The sequence below is a fragment of the Gorilla gorilla genome, chromosome X (assembly GCF_029281585.2).
Source record: "Gorilla gorilla gorilla isolate KB3781 chromosome X, NHGRI_mGorGor1-v2.1_pri, whole genome shotgun sequence".
Taxonomy (NCBI): domain Eukaryota; kingdom Metazoa; phylum Chordata; class Mammalia; order Primates; family Hominidae; genus Gorilla; species Gorilla gorilla.
The window spans coordinates 30,474,573-30,492,516 of NC_073247.2; the positions used below are offsets into that span (position 1 = coordinate 30,474,573).

General features: G+C 44.7%; 1 protein-coding gene across 9 annotated transcripts in view; it reads right to left on the bottom strand.

Annotated features, from left to right (window-relative positions):
- Positions 1-11,358: 11,358 nt before the first annotated feature.
- MAP7D2 (MAP7 domain containing 2) overlaps positions 11,359-17,944 on the bottom strand; it is a 111,422-nt gene continuing 104,836 nt past the window's right edge. For 7 of the 9 annotated variants that reach the window (XM_019019692.4, XM_055376742.2, XM_055376740.2 and 4 more), the window contains 3 exons: positions 17,541-17,619; positions 16,836-17,022; positions 15,271-15,542 (listed from right to left, as the gene is read on the bottom strand). In XM_019019692.4, the coding sequence (XP_018875237.1) occupies positions 15,293-15,542; positions 16,836-17,022; positions 17,541-17,619 (516 nt within the window). In that variant the 3' untranslated portion in view covers positions 15,271-15,292. Of the gene's footprint in view, positions 12,894-15,270; positions 15,543-16,835; positions 17,023-17,540; positions 17,620-17,944 lie in introns of those variants that run through there. The other 2 variants (XM_055376746.2, XM_055376745.2) reach the window with 1 other exon arrangement.

Sequence of the window (17,944 nt, forward strand, 5' to 3'; positions counted from 1 at the left end):
GTGGGTGGATCTTCCGAGGTCAGGAGTTCAAGACCAGCCTGGCCAACATGGGGAAACCCCGTCTCTACTAAAAACACAAAAATTAGCCAGGCGTGGTGGTTCACACCTGTAATCCCAGCTACTCGGGAGGCTGAGGCAGGAGAATTACTTGAACCTGGGGGGCAGAGGTTGCAGTGAGCCGAGATTGCACCATTGCACTCCAGCCTGTGTGACAGAGCAAGACTCTGAAAGAAAGAAAGAAAGAAGAAAGGAAGGAGGGAGGGAGGGAGGGAGGGAGGGAAGGAAGGAAGGAGGAAGGAAGGAAGGAAAGAAAGAAAAGAAAGAAAGAAAGAGAAAGAAAGAAAGAAAGAAAAAGAAAGAAACTAACTCTAGGAGTAGGGCCCAGCAAACTTCATTTCAGCAAGTCTCCAGGTGACTCTGACGTACCCTCAAACGAGAACCACTGCTGCATCGCTTGTACTCCCTGCAAACCAGAACATGGACATAGAGGCTTGCTGTAATTCAGGGTAGTTTTAAAATCCTTAAACCAGAGAAAAATGTAAACAGTTTTAAAAGGAGCAATTCAGGCTGCAATGCAGACTTAGACAAAGTACATACTGCCATCGTCATTTTTTGGAGAGCATCAGCTTCTGGGGAGACCTATCAGCTGCCTTGGCGCGTTCTCCCGCCACCCTTCTGTGTGGCTTTCTTTTTTAAATGCTGATGTGAGAAAAAGAAAATTGTGAAGCAGTAGGACAAATAGCTTTCTCAACCCTTGAAAACACTGTTGTCCAGATTGACCCTAGTTTGTATGGTGATGGTGTGACTTCAGCATCTCCATTAGCGCTTAGAACCCAGGACTGGCAGAACCAGGTGCATTTTCCCTTGCCTTAACGATCTGACTTTGGTAGCGTGGCTTAACGCTATTAATGAAATTTAATGTATAATGCTTAGCTGGCCCTGTTCCCTCCTCCTTGTCTTCCATCCCATGATATAGGCATTTTTTTGTGGACACTGTCCTTTCTTTACCTTTGCTTTTTAAATGGTTTTGTCAACAGCAGAGTGCAGACAGAAATGATTTATATTGTTTGGATGAAAATGTTTTTAGACAGGCTTATGCTGCAGGTTTCTTTTTGCTCATTCTAGTCACTGCCTGTATGTCTGTTTTCCTACTGAGATGGAGGACAAATTCCTAAACAAAATTTGGTAGTTGCTACCAGTCAGTCCTCTGGTCCTATAAATTATTTCTGATGAACTCTTTTGTAATGTAGTAGGTGTAGTGGCTTGGCTCTGGTTCTGAAAGACATATAATATCTGTGGTTTTAAAGCAGTGTCTTACAACTCAGCAATTATTTTGAAAAACATTTTGAGATAGTCTACCTACATTAATGCAAGGCAAAAAGGAGGAGTTTGAGACCAGCCCACACAACATGGCAAAACACTGTCTCTACAAAAAAACACAAAGAATTAGCCAGGCATGGTGGTAGGAACCTGTTGTCCCAGCTACTTGGGAGACTGAGATGGGAGAATCATCTGAGCCCGGGAGGCACAACTTGTAGTGATCTGAGATTGCGCCACTGCACTCCAGCCTGGGCAACAGAGCAAGACCCTGTCTCAAAGAAATAAACAGATAAGAGCAGCCTGGCTAACATGGTGAAATCCCATCCGTAACAAAAATACAAAAATTAGCCGAGTGTGGTGGCGCACGTCTGTAATCCCAGCTACTCTGGAGGCTGAGGCAGGAGAATTGCTTGAACCCGGGAGGGTGAGGTTACAGTGAGCCGAGATTATGCCACTGCGCTCCAGCCTGGGCAACAGAGTGAGGCTCTGTCTCAGAAAAAAAGAAAAGAAAAGAAAAGAAAAGAAAAAGTCCAGTGCCTTCCCACTGTAGAAACTCTATCCCCAAATCCCTTCCTACCATAAATGGTCTCTTTTGTGTCCACGCACAACCCCAAAACCAATTCAAAAGTCATTCATCTCTCCAAAACTTCATTTGCCTGACGAATTTACTTTGTTCAACCCCATATTTTTTAGGTACCCCACAGTCTCGTCTTAACTTTTCACTCCAATTCCCACTCTCCCTTGGACTGGTAGGGAAAGAGAACATAATGGACTCTGTGGTAGATTTTACGATAATATATTCAAAACATTTACCACCCTTCCCTCCCCAGGCCCCTTACTAGAAAATGGAAAAATGACACAAGTGACTCACATGATACTCCTACTGAACAGCTCTGGTTTAAGTCAATCATGGCATGGCAGAGACAACTAACTATCCACCAAATTGTGTGTGTTCTCTCCTCCATAGAATAGCAATATCTCTGGTAAGAAGCAAACTAGCCAGGGAATATACTTCCCAGCATCCCTTGCACCTAAGTAGGGCCGCATGACTAGTTGTACTAACGGAATGTGAGAGGAAGTAGTACATGTCCCTTAGGGGCCCAGGTGGTTAAGAAGTCATGTGTCTTCTCCATACTCTTTCCCTGTTCTGTCAGCTTGATGCAGAAAAACGTGACACAATTGGAAGATGAGGGGGCCACAAGATGGAGAGAGCCTGGTCTCTGACTTACGACTCAGAGGAGCGTCGTAATAAGGCACATCTGTTTGGGACTTCACATAAGGAAGAAAAAAACTTGTATTTGAGCCATTCTGCATTTTGGGTGTGCTGTGGTTGTTACAGAAGTGAGCATTACCTCAACTAATAACATGGGATAATCTCACTCCGTTTTGCAGGTGATGAGCTGAGGGGTAGGTGGAAGACCTAGTACTGGCCAATGAGAATTAGAAATCTGCTGCTGGGGGCTTCTGGGAGAGGGTTTCCTCCCTGGCTAAAGGAAGGTGCAGTAACAAGGAGCAGCCTGCCACTGACTTCTTGCCTTTGACCATGATGGTGTGCAGTTGGGATGCTGGTGCTGCAGCGACCTTCTTCAGAGCCAAGACACTCAAAGAGATGCTGCCTTAGAATCCTGAAGCCATTGAGCTGCCTTTGGAGCTTGTTATATATTATGTGTGATAAATACCCTTAATATTGAAATCGCTTTCTGCTATATGTACTGGGACCATTCAAACCGGTATATTTATTCTCAATAGAGAAATCATTCATTCAACAAAGATTTATCGTGTGTCTACTGTGTGGCAGGTGCTGTTCTCGGTGCTGGGGATTCAATAGCAAATATGAAAAGCAGGGTCCCTGGGACCTTTATCTTGTGATAGACTGTGGTTCTGGCAGAAACACATGCAGATCCAAGGCCACAATTTTATTATATTATATTTTTATGAATATATTAGACATAAGGCCTCTGTTACCCAGGCTGGAGTACATTGGCACCATCACAGCTCACTGCAGCCTTCAACTGACTTCCTGCCTTAGCCTCCCAAGTATCTTGGGCTCAAGCTATCCTCCCACCTTAGCTTCCCAAGTATCTGGGACTACAGGCATGCACCATCACGCCTGGCTGTTATTTTAATTTTTGTAGAGAAAAGGTCCCACTATGCTACCCAGGCTGGTCTTTAACTCCTGGGCTTAAGTGATCCACCTGCCTTGGCTTCCCAAAGTCCTGGGGTTACAGGTGTGAGCCACTGTGCCTGGCAGAGGCCATAATTTTAATTCAAAGAGTTTCTCAGTAACAACTGTGTTTATTCAGTCACAAGTATTTACTCAATATCTATGTTGGGTGATAGGAATATGACAGTCTTGCTGTCATGACACTTACAGTGAGGGAGATAGACCTTAATCAAAGAATCTCACAAATCAATGTATCATCACAAACTGTAATGATATGAAAATGTGGGCTGGGCATGGTGACTTACTCCTGTAATCCCAGCACTTTGGGAGGCCAAGGCAGGTGGATCACCTGAGATCAGGAGTTTGAGACCAGCCTGGCCAACATGGTGAAACCCGTCTCTACCAAAAATACAAAAATTAGCTGGATGTGGTGGCACACGCCTGTAATCCCAGCTACTCGGGAGGCTGAGGCTGGAGAATTGCTTGAACCTCGGGGGCAGAAGCTGCAGTGAGCTGAGATTGTGCCACTGCACTCCAGCCTGGGCAACAGAGCAAGACTCCATCTCAAAAAAAAAAAAAAAAAAGAAATAAAAGAAAAAGAAAATGTATAATAGCAGGCTTGACCTTCACATCCATCACAATTGCAAATAATGACTTTTAAAATTGTCTACTGTCTCTCTTCACTGCTAGACTACAAGCTCCAGGAGGATGGGGACACTTTCAGTCTTGTTCTCTGCTCCATCCCCATCCCTAGCAAAATGCTTAGAATGGAGTAGATATTCATTCGTAGTTGCTTCATAAATGAGCAGTTATGAAATGGGTTGCCTTCTGGATGAGGGAAAAAAAATCTCATAGCAACTGTGCTCCCAGGTGGAAGGTACACATATTCTTCTTGCGTGAGCGATACAAAGATGGATGAAATGCCCTCAGCAGAAGATTCTCAAGGATTTTCAAAGTCAGCAACAATTTCTGGTGAGGGAAGCTGGTTGAGGAGATTGATTGGGAAACTTGAAAATGAAGCTAGAAGGTGTGTAGACTAGCAAGAGCCTCTAGGGGCTGGGTCAGTCTGATTTGTCTGGGCAGGCACTTTGGGCTGTGGTGAACTAGGCCAAGTGCAGGCTCCAAAGCACACCTTGGGGTTGGAAGCCCAGCTCTGTACTTCCTGGTTGCATGTGACCTCGGACCAGTGGCTTAGCCTGAGTCTCGGGTCCCTCATGGTGAAAAGAGCATGGTAACAACCATGCCTCTCTCGGAATGTTGTCTGGAAGGTTAGGAGAGCTAGCACTTGAAAAGCCTTAGCACAACGCCCAGCTGGCTCAGGATGGGTTCTCTGGGAAACTCTCAGACCAATTGGCATGCGGGGCATGTATGCAGAGTGGCTGGGGTGGGGAGGCGTGAAGGAAGCAGGAGGGAGAACTTAGACTGCAATGCAGTCTCTGCAGAGCCCTCAGGTGACCCCACAGGGAGCTCTGAAGCTAGGATGGCTAACTCAGAGTTGTCCTACCTCCAGGCAAGGGGCTTCGGACACTGAACTGATCCAGTCATCAGATACAGGCTGCCCCAGGAGGAGGTTTAACCTTGGCGAGGCAACCTCCTTCAGCCAAGGGCAATTCCCAGACAGGAAGTCCACCGACAGGCTTCAGGGGCTGTACCTCCAGCATCTGGAAGGAGACACCTGGAAGGACGAACACCTCAGTCCTAAAAGGGAGGTCCATCTGGGTGGCGCACCATGACGTCCACTCCACTAGCATTTAATATGAACCTTTGAAGCCATTAGTATAGCTATTTCAGATTTCCCAAATCCTGCTGAGGATATAAGGACCCTCACTTGTCAAAGTATAACTTCCCAAAGGTTAAAAACATGATTCTGATGTTAATATACAGCGAGCGTGTGTCAAAAAATGTATTGAACTCTTTAAGGAGCAGGATGAGAAAGCAAGTCAAAGGCGGAGATGAGGACTATTATGCACACATGTATGTACGTAACATACACACACACGTGTATTTAGTAGGAAAAAAAGAATGCTGGAATAAGATGGCACAGTTAGAGACAAAGTTTTTTAGTGTCTTACAGGAACAAACAGACATAACCTCTAACTCCAGAGGCTGAGTCCTAACCCATAGCACATGGTGAGCCGCTCGAACTAACATCTTCCGAGACCCAGCTGGCCCAGAGGCTGCCTTGTGAAGACAATGCTCTATCAGGGCTTGGAAAGGGTACACAGTTATCTTCTTGCCTTTCACATTCTGAATAATTTCTTACCATTATTAACCTTGTACCAGCTACCAGGGCTGTGACCCACAGAGTAGGCCCCTGAGAATCCTTTAGAAGGCCAGGTCCACTGAACAAATGGAATTTATTCTGTCCTCCCAGTGGGCCTAGAAAGATTCGGTTTGTCCTAGAACAACCTACAGGTCCCACAGTGATGACTGAATTCAATCCAACAAGCTTTACGCACGTCTACTGTGTGTGGCACAGCCCTGTCCTAGTTGTTAGTTCTGCGTGGATGACTTTCCTGTTGTTTCAAGATGACCCTACACACGCTATTAGGAAAATTTAACTAAAATATAAGTACAGCCAACAAATTGCTGCTAGTTCTAATTCTAAAAAGAAGTTACTTTCCGCAAAGGTTCAATTGCTTGGAACTCTATTCCTTGCATTTCCCGAGATGAGGTGAGATGGGGAAAGCCTGCCTTCACCATTTCTCGGAAGTCCAGAAGGCTGGCAGCTTTCGACACTCCCCAGGCCCCAGTCCCTTGTTGCCAGTTGAATGGCTGCATTATTTTACTGCAGCATAGAAGCCTCGGCAGGAGGTTCTTGTTGATTTACTGCAGAGCATGGAGGGAGGGGAAGGGGGTGAATTCTCCACGGGCAACACCTGCAGCATTTTAGCTCCCTCTGCCTTTTGCAAGGGGACCCTCAGGCTCTGGGCAGTAGGTGATTTCTTTCCACAGTGCCAGGAGTGCCCACTGCCATGGACCCTGGCTTGGACCTTAGAGGGGAAAAAGAGGGCACTGAAACACTCCCTCCCTGGTGGTTAACGTGGGGGATCGGTCCCAGAAACATAAGGGCAAGTAGAGTCACAGTGTAAGTCACCCCATGCCCGAATCCATGGTCATTGTTAAAGGCATGCCTCCAAAGGTTCAGAATTTTCAAAGTGTCTTAATTACAGCTTCACCCAATCCATGTCTCTCATCAACCTAGGAGCCCATGCTGGGCATCTGAGAGGTGAGCCTGTGTTTGGCATTTGATCCCATGTTTATGAAGTGAATGTGGAACAACACAAAACAGCCCACACTCATTGTGACATAAACATTGTCCTAGTTTGTCCTATTGAAGGGGTAAGATGGGGAAGTGACTGCTTCAAAGAAGAATGCTATCTTCGAACCCCATGTTCTTGCTTTCAGGTACAATGAGAACTTGAACTAATGGCTGATAAAGCCAAGCTTTGCTGCTTTGAGTAGATGAATGGATGACAAACCCTTGAAAAAGCACTCCGGTAAAAATGTTCTAGAATTAGTAGTGATGGTTGCACAACTCTGTGACTAAAGACCACTGTATTCTATACTTAAGATAAATTTTAATAATGTCACTATATTTAATAATATATCTATCTATCTAATCTATATCTAATTTTGAGACGGAGTCTCATCCAGCCTGGAGTGCTGGAGTGCAGTGGCACGATCTCGACTCACTGCAACCTCCACCTCCCAGGTTCAAGCAATTCTCCTGTCTTAGCCTCCCGAGTAGCTGGGACTACAGGCGCCCACCACCACGCCCAGCTAATTTTTGTATTTTTAGTAGAGATGGGCTTTCACCATATTGGTCAGGCTGGTCTTGAACTCCTGACCTCAGATGATCCACCCGCCTCGGCCTCCCAAAGTGCTGGGATTACAGGCGTGAGCCACCGTGCCCGGCCTCAATATGTATTTTAAAGCACCTTCAGAACTAGGAGTTTCCATGAGGGTCCGGGTCCTTTGCTACTCCTTTTATAAGTGCTTGCTCTAGCAAGACTTTTTTTTTTTTTTTTTTGCCCTGCCTACCCCCTAGCAAAACAGTGTTGCTGCTCCTTGGGGCAGAAAAGCCTGTCAACTTCCCCTGGGGGTACTAAAGCTGGGGTCCTGGAAGTCGGGCGCAGTGGTTTGTGCCTGTAACCCCAGCACTTTGGGAGGCCAAGGCGGGAGAATCACCTGAGCTCAGGAGTTCGAGACTAGTCTGGGCAACATAGGGAGAATGTGTCTCTATTAAAAAATACGTATCTTTAAATACATATAAAAAATAAAGCTGGGGCCCTGGAGTCACAGCCAGCTTTGCCAAGTTCCAGCTGTGTGTGTCCTTGGGGAAGTTACCATCCCATACCTACCTCAAAGCATGAAATTTTTTTTTTTTTTTTTTTTTTTTTTTTGAGACGGAGTCTCGCTCAGTCACCCAGGCTGGACTGCAGTGGTGCGATCTCGCCTCACTGCAAGCTCCGCCTCCCTGGTTCACGCCATTCTCCTGCCTCAGCCTCCCGAGTAGCTGGGACTACAGGCGCCCGCCACTATGCCTGGCTAATTTTTTTGTATTTTTAGTAGAGACAGGGTTTCACCGTGTTAGCCAGGATGGTCTCGATCTCCTGACCTCGTGATCCGCCCGCCTCGGCCTCCCAAAGTGCTGGGATTACAGGCGTGAGCCACCGCGCCCGGCCAAAGCATGAAATTTTTGAAGCAACTCAGTACATGCTGTCTGTCATGGCCCACTGCCGCAGAAGCCTAAAGCAAGGTAAGCAGAGGCCTGCTGCTCCCCACTTCCTGAGAGCCTGGCACATCCCCGGGGTGCCTGGCAGCTCAGGATCTTTACAGGATGCTCCCAAGCCTTGCATCTAAATTTCATCCCTGACTTAAACATTGATCCATGAGTGGATCTTCACCTTGGATCTCTTTGCTGTCTTTATCATTTCCTCACTGTGACTTCTGGGCCCCTGTCTCTACCACATCAGAGATTCTAAACTCAATTGACAGCCAAGAGCAGTGGTTCACGCCTGTAATCCCAGCACTTTGGGAGGCCAAGGCGGGCAGATCACTTGAGGTCAGGGGTTCGAGACCAGCCTGGCCAACATGGTGAAACCCCCGTCTCTAGTAAAAATACAAAAATTAGCCGGGCATGGTGGTGGGCGCCTGTAATCCCAGCTACTTGGGAGGCTGAAGCAGGAGAATCGCTTGAACCTGAGAAGGAGGTTGCATTGAGCTAAGAGCACGCCACTGCACCCCAGCCTCGGGGACAGAGTGAGACACTCAGAAAAAAAAACCCCAAAAAACAAAAAACCCTCGAAGTTGACACTCAGGATACCTGCTACCTCTCTACAAGTACAATGGCCCACGCCCAGCCCCATCATGCATTCAATTCTTACCGATCTTGGGTATTTCTGATCTCTATAGCTATTCCAAATTCTATTTCTCTATCAGAATACCATTTCAGTTATGGAAGTTTTATCATGTATTTTACTATTTGTTGGGGAAAATTCTTCTTTAAAAATTCCTAGGTTTCTTAGCTTTGTGTTCAGCTTTTAAAATGAACTGTACAATTCTATTATTATTTTTGAGATGGAGTCTCGCTCTGTCACCCCGGCTGGAGGGCAGTGGCGCTATCTCGGTTCACTGCCAGCTCCGCCTCCCGGGTTCATGCCATTCTCCTGCCTCGGCTGCCTGAGTAGCTGGGACTACAGGCGCCCGCCACCACGCCCAGCTAATTTTTTGTATTTTTAGTAGAGACGGGTTTTCACCATGTTAGCCAGGATGGGCTTGATCTCCTGACTTCGTGATCCACCTGCCTCGGCCTCCCAAAGTGCTGGGATTACAGGCGTGAGCCACCGCGCCCGGTCCCTGCAATTCTCTTTTCAAGTTGCTGAAATGAAATCTCATTGACTGGAACCAATGCGAGTGCTGCCTATAGGATGAGCCTTCTTCATATGCATAGGATTTCCCATTCAGGGGCATGGCGTGTCTTTCCATTCACTTCAATTCTAACATTCCTCTCATTTTAGCTGGTTTTTATTTTTATGAAATTTATGGTTTTTGTTGGAACCTATTTCCAGTTTATTGCTGATATGTAAGAAAAAGACTCGTCTGGCCAGGCATAGTGGTGCACACCTGTAATCTCAGCACTTCGGGAGGCCAAGGTGGGAGGATTGCTTGAGCCCGCTTGAAGACCAGCCTGGGCAACATAGTGAGACCTCATCTCTACATAAAAATTTAAAAGAAATTAACTGGGCATGGTGGTGCACGCCTATATTCCTAGTTACTCAGGAGGCTGGTGCAGGAGAATCACTTGAGCCCAGGAGTTCAAGGCTGCAGTGAGCTATAATCGTGCCACTGTGCTCCAGCCTAGTCCTGTGCCCCTATGCCCCCCCCAAAAAACTATTAGTTTTTCTTTGATAGTTGGCCTCCTTGTGAAATCATTCTAAGAGATTTTCATGGGTTTCCAGAAAAAAGTCCATTTGTGAAGCTTCTCGTTTCTGAGAGTTCTTGCTTCATTTTCTTACATAATTGTGCTTTTTAAAAAGAGACAGGGTCTTGCTCCATTGTCCAGGCTGGAGTGCAGTGGTGTGATCATAGCTCACTGCAACCTTGAGCTCCTAGGCTCAAGTGATCCTCCTGCCTTAGACTCTCAAGTAGCTGGGATTACAGGTGTGTGCCACCATGCCCAGCTAAGTTTTTGAAATTTATTTTGTAGAGAACAGAGGTCTTGCTTTGTTGCCCAGGCTGGTCTCGAACTCCTGGCCTCAAGTGATCCTCCTGCCTCGGCCTCCCAAAGCACTGGTATTACAGGTGTGAGCCACTGCACCCAGCCCATAATTGTGCTTTCTGAACAATGCTGAGGAATGGGTATGGAGGTCACCCTGTGCTGTGCCCCAATGTAATGGGTATACTTCTTGAGATGAATTAGTTCTTTACATTTGCTTTCTAAATTAACAAAAGCATCTAATAGGAAACCTGTACACACTAAGAAAAAATTTGCAATGTTCACAAACAAGAAACTGTTCTTAGGAATGACTGGCCACCAATGTAGGCCCTATGGCCAGAGCTCATGATGACATAAGCTACTTCTAATGCCCCTCCCAGAGGTCTGCATATGGAAATAGTGTCTGCTCCTGTGCCCTGACCAGAGGCTTTGTCAGCAGAACTGGGGAAGGCAGCAATGACCGGGCCCTCAGCTTCAGAGATGGCAGCCCAGAAGTTACCACAGGGGTCTCTAATTCCAGTCCTGCCCACCTGGCTTCTGGTCTGGCCTGGTACTGTCTCCAGGCAGTGGAAAGCCTGTGAGTTAGACATTAAAAAACAAACAAACAAACAAAAAAAACTGGTCTGGGTTTCAACTTACCTGAAAATAAGGGTCAACATTCCCATTATAATTTTATTTAAATGCCAAATTGCTATGTGCAATGTTATCATAGATTATGGTAAGGTTAACTGCATCTTAGCTAGAAAGCCCTCACACCAGTGGTATGAAAGTACAGGAACTTGGCTGGGCGTCATGGCTCATGCCTATAATTCCAGAACTTTGGGAGGCTGAGGCAGGAGGATTGATCACTTGAGCCTAGGAGACCAGCTTCAGCAACATGGTGAGACCTTGTCTCTCCAAAAAAAAAAAAGGAAAGAACAGCAACTTATTTTACTATACTCAGAAGTCCATTGTGTTCTAGTGACAGTCATCACTTAATAAGCTTTATGCAGTTGACTCCACTTGGCACTGGCAACAAAGGAAATTTTAATGAGTTTGACAGGGAAAGGACACCCACACAGGATTTTTTGGTTTTCTTCTACACAGGTTTTTAAAAGCCTGGTTTGGTTTCAGCACATTGAGCTTACAGAAAAAATAAAACGCTAGCAAGTCATCAGACTCTTCAGTGAAAATGTATTTCACATTCAACACAATGTACATATCATGCAAATGAGGCATCACCATGGTCACAATGGTGCTGTGAGGTACAACAAATCACAAGAAAACAGACATTTAGCAAAATAAGGTTCCAGGAAAGATGAGAGGCATTTTTTGAAAGCCAGACCATGCTATGGTTTCTGTGTGCCTGTCATAAAGGGACTTGGCCAGTATTTGCTGAGATGGACAGCACCGCATTATGTGGAGGCATGTACTTTATTGAGTAGAGACACATACACAGACATACAGTTTCTGTAACTAATACATTCTTAAATGTAGCTGGCTGTAAAAGCACATGAACAAGATTACTACTGAGACTTCTTTGTATCTCCTGGTTGCAAACCTCTCTCAGAATTATGAATCTTTCCAAACCCTTAATTATACAAGTCAAAACAAAAAGTTTCAAAGAAGAAAAGGTCATTTTAATTTGAAAGCCACATTTTGCCACAAGAAACAAAATTAAGAAAACACACCATTATATGGCATAAAATGTGTGGAGTATACATTCTAGTGTCATTTTTCCCATTCAGATTTTTTCTTAAAGTCCATTAAAGTGACATACTGGGTCCAATGTGGGCCCCCTATTGTTTCAGAATGCTATGGTTTTTGTTTGCGCCTGGTTTTATTAAAGCTGGGCAAACACAGGAGCAAACAAAGAAAACTCCCAAGATCCAATAGAAAAAAAATTAGCAAGAACATTGAAAACCAACCACCTGCACGCGAGACATAGGATTCATTCAGCTGGAAAGCCACTCCATGGTCTGGAGTGACTACAGCATGAAGATTTTAAGGTGTGACACGAAAGAGTCCTTGCTAGATTCAGTTGCCCATGTATACACGAATATGCATAAGAGAACAGAAATCATTACTGACTGTTTTGACTTCCTTCCTCAACCAAACTTACTACTTTAACACCAAAAGAATAATGTGGGGCAATGCATTTCTGCAGGTGGCAAAGCTTAACAACAATTTTTTAAAGGCTTCTTGATACTGCCTTCCAACAGAGGAACTCTGGAGATGGGGAACCTCCTGAATTTCTTCTCTGTCTCAGAAAAGACAGGGGGATATACAGTGCAAGTTGAGTATATGTTGAACTAGAGTTTGGGTAAATGTCTAGACTATTTTACAGGAAAAGACATCTAAATGTTTATGTGCTCCAACTTTGGGAATAAGAATGGTTATAAAGCGAATTGCCGAGCCAGTCACTCAGGTTATTCAGAGGGTCACTATGATAATAGAGAAGTTCAGGAAGTGCTTTATCAGTAGCTGAAGCTCATAAACAGAACTGTAAAAGGAAACTTTGCTAAAGCCCAGCAAGGTGAAAGTTTCAAGGTTTCTACCAAGAGTGGCCAGTGTTTGACATACTACCTAAGAATACAGTTACATTCCGAGCTAATAATTTGGGATCCAGCGGTAAGGGTGACAGAAGCTTCTTCAAGCAGCTAGTAGCTCGGATTTGACTATCAGCAGCTTTACGGGTTCTCCAAACACCTGTGTCAATTCAGAAACAAAACCAGATGAGATCAAAGGGAAAACCAAGTATTGCGCAGTTTGTAGCACTATTCTCTCACTAAAACAATCACAACACACTGTGGCACTTTCTACCTCCTTGGCAATTATATTTTCCTCCTGGGCTTATACAGTATTTCTCAACAGAAGTGATAGAGTATTTTACATAGGACTATTCTTTTAGATGGGTCAAATTTTCCTTGTATGGAACTTTTCTAAAACCTGCAGATGTTTAATGTCTCAAGCTTTGTCTTTCAAATGCCCCCAGCCACTCTGGCAACAAAAACCATCAACATATGTCCAAACGTCTCCTGGTGGGGGTGGTACCACTTTTGGTAGTGAAGAATTTGAGAACTAGACCCAATCATAATTAAAAATATACAAGCAGTGTGAATAAAATAATTTGAGATTTTTCTTTTTGGACAGGGGTTTTGCATTTCTTTTAGAGATGTAAGAAATAAATTTGAGGACCTATGAATACTCTAATAAATTTTGTGGATTCTCTGTTCCTTACTGTATAGTGAGGTAAGTGAACTGAAGGGAAACTAATTTTAAAGTCAAAGTATGTTAAAAACACAAAAAACTTCTTAATAAATATTAAGCCACGTAACTGTCAGGGAAATAGAATGCTCAGGTGATTTAGTGTTTTAAGTGTCCAAGAAGGCAGCTGCTTTTCCAAACCAGTGATACAGTTTACTCTAAAAGTGACCCACCACACACCAAGAACCAAGAGAAATGGGCTCTCAAACTTGTCTTATAGGCAAGAGCTGAGGTCAGGTAGAAACAAGTATACAAAAAACACAGTGACCTCAGCTCTGTAGCCTCTCCAACTTGTTTCCTCATTTGAAAAATAAAAACATTGGACTGTTATTTTGGCCAGTGAATTTGTTATGGGAGTGAAGTATAAAAAATAAAGTGACTGAGAAAATGCCGAGAATATAAAAATGCTTTTAAGAATCTAAAATGGCCGGGTGCGGTGGCTCACGCCTGTAATCCTAGCACTTTGGGAAGCCAAGGCAGGCAGATTACCTGAGCTCAGGAGTTCGAGACCAGCTTGGGCAACACAGTGAAACCCCGTCTCTACTAAAATACAAAAAATTAGCCAGGCATGGCGGCGTGCACCTGTAGTCCCAGCTACTCGGGAGGCTGAGGCAGGAGAATGGCTTGAACCTGGGAGGTAGAAGTGGCTGTGAGTGGAGATCGTGCCACTGCACTCCAGCCTGGGTGACAGAGTGAGATTCCATCTCAAAAAAAAAAAAAAAAAAAAAAAAGAATCTAAAATGGATAAATGGATGCAAGGCATGGTAGCTCATGGCTGTAATCCCAGTACTTGGGAGGCCAAGGAGAGAGGATCACTTGAGGCCAGGGGTTCAAGACCAGCCGGGCAACATAGCAAGACCCAACCTCTACAAAAACTAAAAAAAATTAGCTGGGCCTGGTGGCATGTGCCTATGATCCAACTACTCAGGAGGCTGAGGCAAGGGGATCTCCTGAGCCCAGGAGTTTGAAGTCTCAGTGAGCTGTGATTGCGCCACTGCACACTAGCCTGGACAACAGAGTGAGATCACTTCTCTTGAAAACAAAAACAGAATCTGAAGTGGGAGGAGCAACTGGAATTATTAAATTATTAAAGGATTTGGTGACAGACTCTAATTATGTTTTCCTTATTCAAAAACAAGCCCCAAACTGAACTAAATCAAATGTGAGGTATATGTAACTAAGTATACCTTACTACAGAGTGTATATAACTCATAGACATTCTTGCTCAAATGAGAATAGCTTCTGGAAGCACTTTGGCAAAAATAAAAAAAAGGCCAAAGGTGGGGAAAAAACCTTCAAGACACAAAAACTGCAGTTCTCTCTCCCTCAGGTATGATCCAAGAATAGCTGTCTGCTTTGGAAGAATCCAGAATGGGTCAAGAGAATAGCAAATCATGTGGCCCTGTATATGAATGATTCTAGATAGAATGTGGGATGTCACTGAGCAAAACTAGAGGTGGGGAAATTCATCTTATTCATATCACCTTGCAACACTACTAGAGTATTCTTTCCTTGCCCCTAAAAAAGCTACTCAGGCTGGATTGGTAGTCAAACCTTTAGCCAGCGTTCTCAACCTTCCCATCTACACACCCTAAATAGCAGGGTTAGGACAAGGTGGCTCGGCGCTGAAGGCTTGCAGATGAATTACTTGAAATCTGTCTCAATTCTCGTGTGTGTTGTAGTATACCATAATATATTCATGTTTGCATTTTTCAAATAAAATTTGACCATCCAAGAGGCTGAGTGATGTATATCCTATCTTCACAAACCCCAGTTAAAGGGTTATGAAGTTAGAATATAATCAAAAGACTGTACCTTTTATTAAAGGGATGCTGTATTTGTCAACAGAAGGTGTTGAGAGGAGTTTCTTGGCCAGGACTGTTAAATCCTTCGATAAGGTTTTTGTTACAGTCGTCCAGGCTGAGATTTTCACTGGATCTCTTGGGGAATGTGGGGGGACCAGTGAAATCTAAGAGATCTTGAAGTGCTCGGGCATTACCAGTTCCATTTTGGTCCAGAGACACCCCAGGAATCATTTCACTCACTGGTGAAAATTCCGGGATAGAGATAAGCTCTTCTTTTGAAACAGGACTAGAAGAGATGAACGAGAGGGAGAGAGGCAGAAAGAGACAGACAGACAACATGGCACAATATATTAATTCTATTTGCAATATTTTGTTTTACTACTCTTCTAAAGAAGGATTTAGAGTCAGAGTTTTTGTGTAACACACTGTAAAAAATACAAGTGGGCTCAAATCTGAGAAGGACAGATGGTGGACACGAGGCCCCATGTATGAGAACAGGGAAGCAGATTGAGCAGGGCTGTGACGGCCAAGCTCACATTGCCCAAAGGGTGAAAGGACAAAAACCCACAGGCACCAGCATTCTACTACAAAGAAGCAAGGCATTCCAGAACTTTCTAAATGGGACATTCAGACAGAAAGCCAATGCCAAAAGTTCAAAGCAAGTTGAAGAAGAACCCTAATTAACAGTGGGGCTCCCAGTGCTGCCTTTCTAGTAGTGCCATCTTGGGCGAATTGCTTTTCCTTCCTGCAGCCTCAGTTTCTTCGCCAGTAAAATGGGAACAATTGTTTCTCTCTGCCAGGGCTCCTGTGAGTGTGAATCTGATCGTGCTGAGAAGAGTTCATGTGGAAACGCCTGAAGTGCTCAGTTAAGGTTGGGGGGCCCATTATGAAAGGATCCCATCACAGCCCACGTCATCACTGGCAAAGCCAATCTCACGCTCTGCTTCCTTTCTAAAGTGAGGCTTCCAATCCACTCTGACTTATCCAGCTCCAGCCCAGCCAAGGCTGATTTTCTTTCTCTCTCTCTCTTCCTCTCCCTAGAGATGGAAGGAGGAGTTTCATAATTGCGCCAGCTGTAAGGCCTAGCAAAGGAACAAATCCAGGCTCTGAAGAGTGGTGGGCTGAGGGCCTGTCACCAGGAATCTCTTAACAGCCAGAGTAAAGCTGCTGCCAGGTTCTTCTTTTTCTTCCTTGTGAGATCTTAGAGAAGAATCTAGAAAAACCAGAACTGCAGAAGCTCAGAGGAACTGTCTCTGGTGGAAATTCATCCTCCAGAGCTCCCATGGGGTCAGCTGAGAAGGCATCCTTGCTTAGCGAATTCCCTCCTTCCCCTTTCTCCTGAAAAACTCCCAAGAGCTTTCCTCTAACAAATCACATGCCCTAGAAACTCTGTTCCAGGCTCTGCTTCTAGGGAACCTGACGCAAGACACTAGAATGTTATACCACTGAGAGCTTTCCTGTAATGTCAATCAAACCTGCTTTAGGTGATTTGGTTGTATAAAAGACGAAGAAACCAACTAAAAGAAAGGGTAGTGTTTAGAGAAGTGATGAGGCTTAAATGCAAAAGAAATGAATATACCTCACATCCATAGACTGAACTTCTTCAGTTGAATCATCCAGGCTATTTGATTTCCCATCAAGGGCATCCAGATGAATGAGTCCCCCAGCTGGCTTAAGCCCATTAGAGAAAATGTCTTGGGGATAAGTTTCTGGGGCAGCGTGATCCACACCATTAACTTCCTGGCAGGTGTTCAATCCATTGATTTCTGATCGAGAACACAAAGTCCCTTGTGTTAATCATAAAATGTCTAAATAAAGTAACAGAGAAATATAGATCAAGGCAATTAATTTAATGCTCTGCTTCACTAATACTGCAGCATCTTTTGTGGAAAGAGCCACAAATAACCCCATATAATCACCTTCACACAGGAGAAGAGAAGACAAATCACATTATCAGTGTCTGTGCAGAACCTCTGGAGAAGAGCAGAGTCAGGTCCTAATAGTAATAAAACCTGACCAGCAGTTAAGCTCCCTGGAAAGCACTGTGAGCCAGCAGCCAGAGTGCCTCCTATGCTGGGATTATGGGAGTAACCAAGGAACCCAGTGGGTTCCCAAGTGGAGCTGACAGTCCCTGTGCTGGAGACACATTCCCAGGGAAGGGAAACTGCACAGGCCCCTGCCAGCAGTCACCCTCTTGGGATCCATGGGTCTGTTTACCCTGCACCAAGTCTTACGAGCTTTTGCTACTAAAAGGAAGAACCCAAGAACCAGATGTCACGCTCACCCATTTTGTTGGGGACAACTAGTTTTGTCTTCTTTTCCACACACACAGCAGGCTGGACCCCCACTTTGGGGTCTTCTTTCTGAAAACAAATGAAAGGTGAATGAAATGAGGGAAGGCTGACATCACACAGAAAAAAAGTACTTTTTAAAAGCATCCGATGATATTTTGAGCCTGGACCATCTGCCTGTTCTGTGGTAATTCTTTAAATCTTCAGCTGTGTTTCCCTTACTCTTATGTATTTTTATGTCAGGATTCTCTTTTTTATTCATGGACTACTATGCCTCTCTCTTCATCCCACCCCCCATGACTCTAAGGAAATCTCTTACCCATCCCACCTCTGAAGCTCCTCTTTCTTTTCACGTACCTAACCCTCCTTAACCTAGCCAGGAACAAAGCAGGAAAAC